Source organism: Vicugna pacos, chromosome 10, assembly GCF_048564905.1.
Source record: "Vicugna pacos chromosome 10, VicPac4, whole genome shotgun sequence".
NCBI classification, from domain to species: Eukaryota; Metazoa; Chordata; class Mammalia; order Artiodactyla; family Camelidae; genus Vicugna; species Vicugna pacos.
In genome coordinates this window covers 26169225-26183514 of record NC_132996.1, presented here as the reverse complement: position 1 = coordinate 26183514, position 14290 = coordinate 26169225, and the positions used below count along the sequence as shown (strand labels likewise).

The window sequence follows — 14290 nt, the reverse complement described above, 5'->3', positions numbered from 1 at the left end:
GGAAATAAACGAATCCACAATCATGACTGAAGATTTTGGCACACGACTCTCAAAAACTGACAGAACAAATAAACAGGACAATAGTACAGAAAAGATCTAAGTGATACCATCAACTACCTTAACAACGGATATTTATAGAACACTGTCCTCAAACTGCAGAATACACTGTTTTTCCTAAGTGTACACAGAACGTACACCAGGATAGAATATAGGGTGGACCATAAAATAAGTTTAAATAAATTTCATAAGAATGAAATCTTACAGATTATGCTTTCTGACCACAAGAGAATTAAATTAGAAATCAACAAATGTAAGTTATTGAGAAGATCCCCATATATATGGAAATTAAACAACTCACTTCTAAACAGCCCATGGGTCAAGAAAGAAATTACAAAAAATTTTAAAATATTTTTTAAAGTTTTTTTTTGGGGGGGAGGTTATTAGGTAAAAATATTTTAACTGAATGGAAAACAAAACACAAATCACAATTTGTAGGACGCAGCTCCACTAGTGCTTAAAGAAAAAAAGTTTTACATGTTTATATTAAGAAGAAGAAAGGTCTAAGTCAATGACTAAAATGTACACTACTTAAAAAACCAGAAAAAGAAGAGCAATTAAACTCAGTGTGAGTAGGACAGAAATAAAAGTTACAAACAGAAATCAATGGAATGGAAAACAGACAGTAGAAAAATCCAGAGAAACCAGCAGCTGGTTTAGTTTTTTTTTTTAAATCAATAAAGGGGATAACTTCTATTTTGAATCAATAAAATTAAAGACACAAATTACCAGCTTCAAGAATGAAAGGAGGATCCATAACACATCCATGGGCCACTGATTTTCAATAAGGGTGAGAAGACCATTCAATGGGGAAAGAACACTCTTTTCAATAAATGATGTTGAGAAAACTGCATATTCACATACAAAAATGAAAACGGACCCCTATTTCACAACACATATAAAGGTTAACTGAAAATGGATCAAAGAACTAAATGTTACAGCTAAAATGACAATTTAGAAGAAAGTATCTGGGGAGTTTCACTGTGCCAACCGTTTGTCTGAGAAGGAACGTAAGCAGAGTTCCTTCAAAGCTGCCTGCATTTCACACCTGAGTAGGGCTCAATCAGTGGGGTTTATAGGAAGTTTTATAGACATGGCTTTTGGAAAAATATGTTAACATAAAACATGTTAAGGAAACACATGTTAAATCTGCCCCATGGACTTTACATCTGCTGCTCCCTGAGGCTAGAACATTTCTCACTTCACTCTACCCTCACTCCTCACCTCACTGAACTCACTGATTCTGATCTCAGCTTAACCACCACCCTTGAGAGATCTTCCCTGATCCCGAGCATTAGGTTAAGATCCCATGACATACTTCATAGCACTACGAATGTCTTCATACCACTAAGCACAATTATATCATGATCATTTGTCCAGTATCAGTGTTCCTGTAGGTGACAAACTTTACAAGGGCAGAGGGCCAATCTTTCTTTGTACACTGTATCCCCAGCGCCTAGCACAGAGCTGGCATAAGGGAAGTGTTAAATCAATGTCTGTGACTGAATGGACTCCTGCCTGGCCTGCACTCCCTGCACTTTCCCCACGCTGAGAATTCTCGAGCCTACATTACTGCTGATGCAGGGAATCGGAGGGCTGGCTTTCAGGCAGAGAGGCTCACATCCCACCCTCCCAACTGTGCTGGAGGAAAGAGGTACAGAAGCAGAGAGTCACCTTGTTGTAGGCCAGGCTAAGGTACCTCAGCTCTGGGAAGGGCGGGGCCAGCGTCTGGTTCCTTGCCTTCAGTGACTTCACAGGAAGAATCTCGAATATGGGAGGAAGTGCACATACCTTGCTTGTCTTAGAAAGAAAAGAAAGTCAGAGTCAAAGTGCCCTTATGATAAAGAAGGGGGCCAACAGACCCATCCTAAGGAGTGTGGTGGAAAGAATGACCGACCATTCCAGAGAGGCTTGGCCAAAAGAGACATCTAGGGTCATAAGAGGAGATACCACCCAGGGCCCAGAGTTCTGGCTCCAAGTTCTCTGATGTCACATAATGAGCTAGTTTTCTGGCACCCAAAATTCCAGTTTCAAGTTCTCTGAAGCCAAAGGATAACGCAGCAGCGAGGCAGACGTCAGAGATTCTTTGCTCTCAGTTCCCACTTTCTGCCCTACAGTGGCTTATTCTAAACTGGGCCTTCTATACAGTTGGGCTAAAATTTCTCCAGAAGGCAAAAGGGTAGGTGCTTGCATTGTTAAGGAGACTTTTCCTTATGAGGAGACAGAGAGCAAGAGTGACCTGAGCCTTGAACACCTGCTTTGTTGGGCTAGTCCACATCCTACAGTGGAGGCTCTTCATTCCAGGAAGAAACAACAGCTAAATCCTGGATGACTTCAGACAGCCTTGGGGCCTGGATGTGGCCAGTTTATCTGGGTCACTTGCAGGGTCATGGTCTCTCATCACAACCCAGCCTGCCTCTGGGTCAACATGTTTGACCAAGGAGAAAGTGGAAACTGCTGGATTAACCATGCCTAACTCAGTTCACTCACTGATTCCTTTGAATCAGCTGAGTTATATGCAACCAAAGTAAATTACCGGGAAGATGCTTGGCTAATGGGTTATCTGGACTGGGTTCAGGTAAACTAGTTTCTGTTCTAAGTTCCATTAATTGCTGTGTAATCTTGAGCAAATCACTTAAATTTCACTTGTTCATTCAACGACCATTTGTGGAACATCTACTTTTGGCCAAATATTTTGTGTCCTCTTGGAGTCCAACTTGTACAGCCACAAGTGAGACAGGTGAGTCATGGGTGAGAGTAAAACAAAAACCAGTGATGGTGCCTGGGAACTTATATGAACTTGGAAACTCTCCTCTAAAGGAGATCCAAATGCAATCTCCAAGAGGCCAGAGTGGAATTTGTGGCAGTCTGGTAAGGCATTCTCCTCAACTGTGCAATTCCCTACCTGGAGTAATGCTGTGTGAATCAAAGGAGGCAAGTCCGACTGGAGCACAGAAATGAAAAACAGCCAGACAGGCTTGGGTGGTATCTAGCCCTGTCAAGGGGCAGGGATGTCCTGACCTGAGGGCATGACACTGGCTCTGCTGTGGACAGAGAGGGCCCTGTCTCAAAGGGGGGAATGCATCTGACCTAGACAGAGAGAGGCCACTTAAAGTTTCAACCATTCAACTCAGTCTCTATATTCTTGGATGCCAGACAGTTGGAGTCTGAGCACTGACCAATCTACCAATTATCTCTGGCTTCTGTGTCCACAAGCCCCTCTATCCTTTATGTATGCCCTTTTGCAGTGTGACCCTGCTGCTCCTCCCATTCAGACGTAGAGTCTGTATCTCTACCCCCTTGAGACTAGACTGGCTGCTGTATAATAAAAATTTTGTCTGGTCTTCGTCCTGAATTCTTGACACTGGGCTTCTAAAACCCTTGGAATCTTAAGAGTGATAGGAATGTCTGTTATTCATGACCCCTTGGATCACCCCTGAGTTCATGTCAGTGAGATGACTTAGGACGGATGGGAGCTGGCCATACCAGAAAGACAACCATGTGATTAGAGGATTGGGACTCTGAGCCAGTCTCACCTCTGGGGAGTGGGGCAGGGGTTAGAGATTGAGTTCAATCATGTCCTGTAGCTAATGGTTCAGCTGATCATGTCTATGTAATGAAACTCCAATAAAAGCTCTGACACTGAGGTGAGCTTCCTGGTTGGTGAAGACAACAGATGTGCTGGGAGGGTAACACACACTGGAGCCCTCCTGGACCTCGTTATGTGTCTTTTCATTCGTCTGGTCCTGATTTGTACCCTTTATAGTAAAACTGTAATCAAAACTATAGTGCTTTCCTGAGCTGTATGAGTCATTCCAACAAAGTTTTGAACCTAAGGGGGGCATGGGAGCTCTAAAATCTATTGCTAGTAGGTCACAAATATGAATAGCCTGGGGACACCCAAACTGCAGCTAGTGTCTAAAGTAGGGGCAGTCTTGTTGGGGACTGTGCCCTTAACCTGCAGGATCCCTGCTAATTCTAGGTGGCTAGCATCACATACGTACTGCAGTGTTATACTGGCCTTATGACTTGCTTTGACCAATACTTTGACCAACAGAAAGTACCACTGTTTGAATTTCAGAGCACTGCTCTCTTGGAATTCTAATGCCATCATGCTGCAAAGAAGTTCATGATGAAAAGACAGCATAAAAATGCCAAGCTATGCCAGCTGTCCACGAGCCCAGCCCCCAGACAACCAGCCAGTTGCATAAATGTGCCCTGGCTAAACACCAGCAGAATTATCTAACCGACCTAAATAACTGTGAGAAGTAATAAACTGCTATTGTTTAAAGTCATCATTGTTGGGTTGGCTTTAAGTGGCAATAATGTAACAATTGATATAAGTTCTCACCCAGTTACATATGTGGGAGAAGATGAACTGAGCTGCTTCTCAAGGATGCAGGTTGACTAACTGTGTAATGGCACTTCTTACTAACAAATGAATAAATCAACGTTTAGTTAGTACACCAGTCTTTGTTGAGCTTGTTTAGTGAGCATCTACCCTGAGAGAAGAGCCAATTTTCTGTGCTGACAAAAATCAAGTATCTAAGTCTGTGGCACCAAGGATTAGACCCTGGATGGTGGTGTATTTGGCCAGGATCACTCTAGTTGTGGGGGGGAGGTTCTTGTTAAGGAGCTGCTGAGCTTCATCTTGGTGGCAGCCTCATTTCAATGCCAGCTTGATCACCTGAGGCAACAATCATTTCCATTGAACAGTATCTGAGAACAATGGAAGCTAGCTCGTGGGCAGTGTGAGGTCAGGACCTGTCTGCTGAGTCCACTCCTGTAGCTCCATAGACCAGTGTAATACCTGGCACATGGTAGGTGCCCTGTAAAAACGTGTTCGGTGAATGGGCTTCCTCAGTGTGCTATATATAAGTGCCTCTCATGGCTCCATTAACTTATTTTTGTATATTAAAATTAATGCTTTAACTCAAGGACACAAATATAAAATAGGCAGTTCCTACCTCTGAGGTTGAAAATCCAGGATAAGATGAGAACACGACCTCTGAAATAGAAGAGAAACAGAACGAAGGTTGGTGACAGCGCTGACTGACTCCCAGAGATGCCAGGGTCTGGGTCAGCCACCCACTGTATGCAGCACAGTGCCTTCTAGGAGGGTCCTCATTGGTCCTCAGCTCCAGTGCTAACTGGGAAGGGGTACCAGCTATGACATACGTCAGGTAATAAGCCCTTTGCACTAAGAATCAAATTCAAGCTCCTTGGCCAGGCCTCTAAAGCCCTTTCTGATCTGGCCCCTGCCTACTTCTCCAATCTTATCTCATGCTACCCTGCCCCTCACTTACTATATTTCAGCCACAATGACGTCTTTCTGACTTTACAACATGCAAGCTCTTTCTAAACTCAGAACTATTGGGTAGTCAGCACTGGTTAGAAAGCAAACCCACTATCTTAGAAGAAAGAAGTGTATACAAAAGATATTCTGTCAGAGGATTTGAAAATATTATTTGCTGTATCAGCAGAAACAGAGGGTGTTAAGACAGTGAATTCAGGAGAGAGTAGTAGTAATGGGGAAGCTGCAGAGTGACTTCATTCTTGGGACCATCAGACTAAGACGAGTCAATCAACAGCTAAGTTCAACCTAGTAAAGCAAAATACCTGCTGGGACTGGATCCTGTGCAGGGACCACTCACCTTTGCCCTAACAGGACCCCTTCCACATATTAATAATATTATACTGAGAAAGGCTACACGACAATGAAATAATCAATAGTAGGGGTGGAACATCCCGTGGCATAAATAACTTTTCCCTAAGATGAGGGTCTGGAAGGAATTGGGGGAAGGTTTGTGCAAGGAACAAAGCAGGAGTTAGCTGGAGGATGGGCCATGGTCACAACTGTGGGTGCTAAGCAGTGGCCCTCTGGGGAGACAGAGAGGCCCCACATCTAGAAAGATAAGCTGAGGTACACTCTGAACTCATGTCCTGGGCCCCACCCACATTTACAGGAAGCAACTCCAAAAACTAGAACCTGCACTCCAAGGTTCAAATTGGGGCCTGTTCAAGAGAAAGAAGGACAATCAAGCATCTTCTAATATTTGAGGAAAATTAACATTAGGAAAGAAAGTTTTGAAACATAAAAGAACTATCATCTGAAAAAAACAAGAGTTTAAACAAAAGAATAAAAACTTTAACATAGAATAATTAGTGTCCTCCAAGGAATTCAAAAGGCTATTTCATTCTTAAAACAAAAATAGGTTATTACAAAAGAAAACTATTAATAATTTTGTAATTTTAAAGTATGATAACCAAATAAAAGACTTAATGTGCTGTATAGAAGAACAGAACCATCTGAAGAGCTAATCCATAAAATGGAGAATGCAAAGGAGAAAATAAAGAAAAAATTTCCAAGATGAAGAAAGCCACATGGCCTTGACTAAAATAACCATTAAAGTGCCCCAAAAGATAAACAAAAAAGAGTTGCACACCTAGATGCATCTTAGTAACTATTTCCAAAGGATAAAAGGGAAATATTAAGAGATACCAGGAAGCAAAAATTAGTTTCCTACAAAGGGATGAGAATCAGTCTGGTATGAGACTTCTCACTGGCAACAATGGATCTGGAGGGCAATGGAGTAATATCTTCCAAGTTTTAAGGGAAAATTATTTTAAGGCTAAAGTTCTCTATTCAACAAACTAACATTCAAATATGGTAACAAAATAAAGGTAACTTTGGATATTTTATGGACTGAGAAAATTACTACATGTAAACCCTCTTTGAAAGTATTATTCAAACAGCAAAGTGAAAAGCAATACCAAATAGGAAGCTATCTCTGTCACTACGAGAAGGGAGACGCTTCTTAAGTAAGAATCCAAAGGCATAATTCGCAACAACATGGTTGGACCTACAGATGATCACACTAAGTGAATAAGTCAGACAAATATCATATGATATCACTTATATGTGGAATCTAAACTATGATACAAATGAACTTACCTACAAAACAGACTCACAGACATAGAAAACAAATTTACAGTTACCACAGGGGAAAGAAGGGGGAGGGATAAATTAGGGGTTTGAGATTAGCAGATACAAGCTACTAGACAACAAGGTCCTATTGTATAGCACAACTATATATTCAGCATCTTGTAATAATTGCTGTACACCAAAAACTAACACAACATTGTAAATTAACTATATTTCAATAAAAAAAAGAAATCAAAGGCCTAACCATAAGGTAAAATTGGGTAGATCTGGTGTTAGGGACTGAATTGTGTTGCTCTCACCAATTCGTATGTTGAAGTCCTAACCCACCCAGTACCTGAGAATGTGACTGTATTTGGAAGCAGGGCCTTTAAATAGGTAATTAAGGTAAACACGGCCATTAGGATAGATCCTAACTCAATATGAATGGTCTCCTTGTAAGAATAGGACATTAGGACACAGAAAACACAGAGGGATGACCAAGAGAGGATACACAAGAAGGCAGCCATCTGTAAGCCAAAGAGAGAGGCTTCAAAAGAAACCAAACCTGTCAACATCTTGATCTTGACCTTGTAAACTCCAGAACTGTGAGAAAATAAATATCTGCTATTTAAGCAAGTCTGTGGTATTGTTATGGAAGTTGTAACAAACATTTCACTAAATCAAAATTAAGAATCTCTCTTCAAAATGTCATCTCTACCATTACAGGTGAAATTAACAGATGGGTGATGACAGGATAAAAGTATTTAAAACTGTCAAGGGATATAAAATAGCAATTCATAAAAGTTGAAAACCAAATAGCTAAGTAAATGAAGAAATAGTTAACATCACCAATAATTAGAAAAATGCAAATTGAAACAATGAAATACCAGTTTACACCTACCAGAATAACAAAACTCAGAACAATTAAAAAAATTGGGGAATATCAAGTGCAGACAAGGTTGTAGGGAAACAGGAACCCTGGTCCACTCTGGTGTGAGTGTACGTTAGAGCCACCATTTTGAAGAACAATCAAATCAGGTGGCACTTATATAAACCATGTATGTGTATACTCTGTCATCCAACAATCCTGCTCCTAGAATAAATATTCCAGAAAAACTCTGGCACAGGGGTGTATGCAAGAGACATACACAAGGTAGGCAACCAAGGTGTCTATTAGCAAGGGAATAGATGAATAAGATGTGGTTACAGCACAGTGTGGAATATTATGCATTTGTTAAAAGGAAAGAACTGGATGAGCATCCAGTAACAAGGAAAAATCTTAAAAACAGTCGTGAGGGAAAAAAATTAAGTAGCAGAATGAGCTCAACTGCATATTACCATTATATAAATCAGAACACATTATACACAAAATAATACATTTTACAAAGATACATCCATATATCCAGGAAAGTATACCCAGCACAAACATATTTATATGAAAATGGGAAACAAGAGTGGAGATTAAGAATGAAGAAGAAAAAAAGAATATGAAAATGACTATATGTATGTATATGCGTAACTGGGACATTGTGCTGTACACCAGAAATTGACACATTGTAGCTGACTGTACTTCACTTGAAAAAATAGAATGAAGGAGAAAAAATAAGAGGGCAGGAGGAGCTTTGTACAGACTGAAGATTACCCTGTGTTAATAAACAGAGTTTTATTAACTCAACTCTCTGCTTGTAAGTTACACACATACAAACACACACACACACACACACACACACACACACACACACAATGAGGAATCTAAGAAAGAGTAAGATTTGAGATATGAGCAGCTGTGGTCCCAGAAGCCAGTAAAACTAGTAAGAGTTCAGTTTCTCAGTGTAAAGAGTTGTTGAATAATTTCAAATATTAAAACCACTCAAATCATTATTAGGGTTTATTACATTATGGGATGTGATGGAGGTAGGGTGGAATATAGGTAAACACATATGAAGATTTTTTTTCTTATTGAGGAATTATACTTACATTTGGTTGACTCCAGGTATTGATAGACAAAGGTGAGTTTAAATAACTAGAGCAAAGTTTTAGGGTAACCATTGAAGTAGAAATGAGATGGACAACTTTAAATCTCTAGATGAAAAAGCAGAATTAAAAGAAAACTTGGTGGGGAGGGTATAGCTCATGTGGAGAACACTTGCTTAGCATGCACTAGGTCCTGGGTTCAATCCCCAATACCTCCATTTAAATAAATAGATAATAAACCTAATTACCTCCCCCTCATAAAACAAAAACAAAAAACCCAAAACAAACAAAGAAAAAAAAAAGAAAACTCAATCAGTGCTCACAAAAAAGGCACAAAAGAGGGAAAAAAGCATGGTAAATAGAAAACAAACCATATTGATGATAGAAATAGATCAAAACATATCAATAGTCACAATATAAGTGAGTTAAATTCTATTAAAAGAAAAAGACCCATATCAGGGAAAATATGAGGGTTATATTGTTTTTGAGACACCCTAAAATAAATATTCATATCAAACAAAATGGAGGCCCAGGCTAAGGGCAAAAGTATTAAGATAAGGTGGAGTATTTTACAGTGATTAAAAGACACAATGTACCAAGATAACAGTCACAAACCTCATAAAGAAATCAAACCAACTTAAAAGTTAAAAACAGCCAGAAATGTAAGGAGATACTGACAAACCCAAAATAGTGGTTAAGAGACTTTAACACAGCTGTTCCAAAGCTAACAAACCAAGTAGACAAAAAATAATCTTGGCGAAAACCTGAACAACGTAATTGTGCCAATTATTAAGGTACTGTTTTTTATTTCCAAACCCACACTTCTCTATTCTGCTTTGGGATGCTGGAGCTGGGCCTCTGAAAACCATGTTTCTGCTTTGCCACCTGGTTTCCTTCTTGTTAGATTCTGATCATAGTGGGTGGGGCTAGAGGGAGACTGCAGAGCTGCAAGAGGAATAAGGAGCTTGATTCCTCCTGCCTGCTTCCCTTGCGTTTCTTGTGATTCTTGTGAACGCCACTGGAGCAATGTCATCTAACCCCAGTTTCAGCAAGGCCCTCCCCAACAGCAGTGGAATCCAGTTTGCAGTTTTACAACCTGTATAAACCAGCTTCAAAGATACCAGTACCAGCCGGTCAGTTTCCTTCTCTCAGAGATCTGGGTCTCAGCTCCATGAAGCCCATCTGAGCTCAGAGATACCAGCAGCTGAGCTGCACCTCCTCCTCAGAGGTCTACATTTCTACATTTCAGCTCAAAGAGAATTCTCCTCCAAGTCTCTGGATTTTAATAATTTCAACATCTTTCCACAAAGGGAAGTCCAGGCTCAGATGGCTTAATGGAGAATTCTTCCAAAATTTAAGGAAGAAATAACCAAGCTTATACAAACTTTTCCAGGAAACAGAAAAAGAATATTCATTTATCCAAACTCATTTTGAGGCAAATATAACCTTGACTGTAAATCCTGGGAAGAATATTATAACAAACAAGAAAAAATAACACCCACATATCTACTGAATATAGATGCAAAAATCCTTGACAAAATATCAATTGGCAAGTTAAATCATGACCAAGTGGGGTTTATCTTGAGAGTGTAACTAAGGCTGGTTCAACATTCAAAAATCAATGTAGCTTTGTTCCTGGGTCACTCAGGCAGCCACCCCAGTGGGCACATGCCCTGGCACTGCTCCTGCCCCATGCTCTCTCCCCCAACCTTTCACATCCTAGATGCCAAGATCTTGGAAGCTCTGAAGCTCAGCAAAGAAGGGAAGTCCATTGAGGACAGTCTGTAAAGGGCTTCAGCTTCATCAAGAGTCTTTGGTGGGTAGGAACAGCCAAGAGGGCAGAGTAGAGAGACCCTGAGCTCACCTCCTCTCACAAGCAAACCAAAATCACAACTATCTGCAACTATTTGCATTAGTGAAAAAGTCTGGAACCCACCAGGAAAGATCTTCTATAACTAAAGATGTAAAGAAGGAATCACAAGATGGACAGAATGGGTGCACTCATGATATAATCAAATCCCATAGCCCCCCAGTGGGTGACCCACAAAATGGAGAATCATTATGTGGCAGAGGTTCTCCTAAAGGAGTGAGAGTTCTGAGCCCCATGTCAAGCTCTTCAGCCTGGGGGCCAGGCACTGGGAGGATGAGCCCCCAGAGCATTTGGTTTTGAGCACTAGTGGGGCTTAATTGCAGAAGCCCCACAGACTGGAGGAAACAGGGGTTTCCCTCATAAAGGGCACACACAAAATCTCACATGCACTGGGACCCAAGGCAAAAGCACCAATTTGACAGGAGCCTGGACCAGACCTAACTGCTGGTCTTGGAGAGTCTCCTGGAGAGGCAGGGGCTTATCCTGGAGACACACACTGGTGGCACACATATTGGGGAACACAGCAGCCATGCTGCTGTGGCTCACTTGCTACAAGACCTGGCTCTACCCAACAACATGCAGGTGACAGTGCTGAGATGCCTCAGGCCAAACAACTGAGTGGGAACATAGCCCCACCCATCAGTATATAGGCTGCCTAAGACTTCCTGAGCCCAGAGTTGCCTCTAGACATTCCCCTAGACACAGTCCTGCCTACCAGAGGGCCAAGCCCCAGTTCCACCTACCAGTGGCTTGGCAACAGCCCCACTTGCCAAGAAGTCTGCACAAGCTTCTAGACCAGTGTCACCCACCAGGGGGCAGAATCCAGAGGTAAGAAAACTACATTCCCACTACACAAGCCAGACCCTATCCTGGGACAAGCTGGGCCCCGGCCCTGCCCAATAGCAGGCCAAAGCAACCTTTGAGACACCCTCGACCCCACACCCAACGTTGTTAGGAATTTGCCCCACCACCACCAGTGATCCAAAAGAGCTTGGGACACCTGGGCCCTAAAGCCAGACTCCAGGGCAAGCTCTGCCTGCCAATAGTCCAGTACTAACCCCAGGACCTGGCTTTACCTGACAGTGAGAAGGCAACAGCCCCAGAGTCTTCGGGACTCTGATTTTACCCACCAGTAAGTCAATACTAACCGCAGGGCCCCCTAGGATTCTGCAACCAGGCACCTTGTGACCAGGTCCCATTAGACAGTAGCCAGAAGCATCTACACAAGGCAGGGCCTGGCAACCAACCAGACTAGGGACAAAACAAGCCTACCAGACTGCCCACATAGTCATCCCACCAGAGCAGAAGGACCCACACAGCCCTCTTAGGGGGAACCCCTAGAGCATGTAGCTTGAGTGATGATAAGGGAGTTCATGCTGGGACACACAGAATACTTCTTACAGGGGGCCACTTCACCAAGGTCAAGAAACATAACTAATCTACCACATACACTAAAATACAAATAGCAACTTGGACAAAAACAAGGCAACAGAGGAATATATTCCAGATGAAGGAACAAGATAAAACCCCAGAAGAAGAACTAAGTAAAGTAGAGATAGACAATCTTCCTGAGGAACAGTTCAGGGTAGTGATCCTAAAAATCATCAAAGAACCTGGAAGAAGAGTGAATGCATAGAGTAAGAAGTTAGAAGTTTTAAACAAAGAGTTAAAAAATATAAAGAACAACTAGAGATAAAGAATACAATAGCTGAAATGAAAAACACAATGGAAAGAATAGCATACTAAATGATTCAGAAGAACAAATCAGTGAACTGGAAGCCACAGTGGTGGAAATCACTGCTGCTACACAGGAAAGAGAAAAAAGAATGAGAAGAACTAAGGACAGTTAAAGAGGCCTCTGGGACAACATCAAGTAAACTAATATTCATAGGATAGGGGTCCCAGAAGGAGAAGAGAGAGAGAGAAAGGGTCAGAGAAAATATTTGAAGAGATAATAGCTGAAAACCTCCTTAACTTTGGAAAGGAAACACTCAAGTCTAGAAGTGCAGAGAGTCCCATACAGGATTAAGCCAAACAAGAACACACCAAGACACACTATAATCAAAATGACAAAAATTAAACATAAAGAGAGAATACTAAAAGCAGTAGGGAAAAGAAACAAGTTATATACAAGGGAACTCCCATAAGGTTATCACTTGATTTTTCAGCGGAAACTTTGTAGGCCAGAAGGGAGTGGCAGGATATATTTAAAATGATGAAAGGGGAAAAGCTACAACCAAGAATATTCTACCCAGCAAGCCTGTGGTTCAGATTTGATGGAGAAATCAAAAGTTTTACAGACAAGAAAAAGCTAAAGGGATTCAGCCCCACCAAACCAGCTTTACAACAAATGTTAAAGGAACTTCTATAGATGGGGAAAAAAAGGTCACAACTAGAAACAAGAAAACTACGGAATGAAAAAGCTCACAGGTAAAGATAAACATACAGTAAAAGTAGGAAATCATCCACACACAAAGCTAGTAAGGTGGTTAAAAGACAAAAGTAGTGAAATCATCTGTATCCACAGTAAGTACCTTACAGATACTCAAAAAAATTAGATGTAAAAAATGGCATCAAAAAGAGTAATCATGAGGGGAAGATAGTACAAATGCACGGTATTTAAAAAGCATTTAAAATTAAGAGATCAGCAACTTAAAACAATCACACATATACATATATACTGCTATAAAAAATAAACCTCATGGTAACCACAAACCAAAAATCTGTAATAGATGTATACTTCCAAAAAAGAAAAAGCAATCCAAACATAACATTGAAGATAGTCATCAAATCACAAAAGAATAAAAGAAGGGGGGAAAACGCAAAAACAAACCCAGAAAAATTAACAAAATGGCAATAAGAACATTCATATCACTAATTACCTTAGACGTAAATAGAATAAATGCTCCAACCGAAAGACACAGACTGGCTGAACAGATACAAAAACAAGGCCTATATGTAGGCTGCCTATAAGAGACTCACTTCAGATCTAGAAACAAATACAGACTGAAAGTGAGGAGATGGAAAAAATACTCCATGCAAGTGAAAATCAAAAGAAAGTTAGAGTAGACAAAATAAACTATAAAATAAAGACTGTTACAGGAGACAAGAAGGACACTACATAATGCTCAAGGGATCAATGCAAGAAGACGTAATAATTGTAAATATACATGCACCCAGCAAAGAAGCATCTCAATATATAAAGCAAATATTAACAGATGTAAAAGGATGTAAAAGGAGGTATTGACAGTAACACAATAATAGTAGGGGACTTTAACACCTCACTTAGATCAAAGGACAGATTATTCAGAAAGATTCAATAAGGAAACACAGGCCTTAAATAATACTTTAGATCAAAAGAACTTAATTGATACCTACAGAGCATTCCACCCGAGAGTAGCTGAATACACATTCTTTCAAGTGCACATGGAACATTCTTCAGGATAAATCACAAGCTAGGCCAC

General features: G+C 40.8%; 1 protein-coding gene and 1 long non-coding RNA gene across 15 annotated transcripts in view; one reads left to right on the top strand and one right to left on the bottom strand.

Annotated features, from left to right (window-relative positions):
* The window catches only part of XRRA1 (X-ray radiation resistance associated 1), an 87384-nt gene that overhangs the window by 23172 nt on the left and 49922 nt on the right, over nt 1-14290 (bottom strand). For 10 of the 14 annotated variants that reach the window (XM_072969216.1, XM_072969220.1, XM_072969218.1 and 7 more), the window contains 2 exons: nt 5025-5065; nt 1732-1857 (listed from right to left, as the gene is read on the bottom strand). In XM_072969216.1, coding sequence (XP_072825317.1) covers nt 1732-1857; nt 5025-5065 — 167 coding nt within the window. Of the gene's footprint in view, nt 1-1731; nt 1858-1954; nt 2031-5024; nt 5066-14290 lie in introns of those variants that run through there. The other 4 variants (XM_072969219.1, XM_072969227.1, XM_072969229.1 and 1 more) reach the window with 2 other exon arrangements.
* LOC140698960 (uncharacterized) lies at nt 2254-4353 on the top strand. Its single transcript, XR_012076971.1, has 2 exons — nt 2254-2797; nt 4139-4353. It is a non-coding gene; the product is annotated as an uncharacterized lncRNA (long non-coding RNA).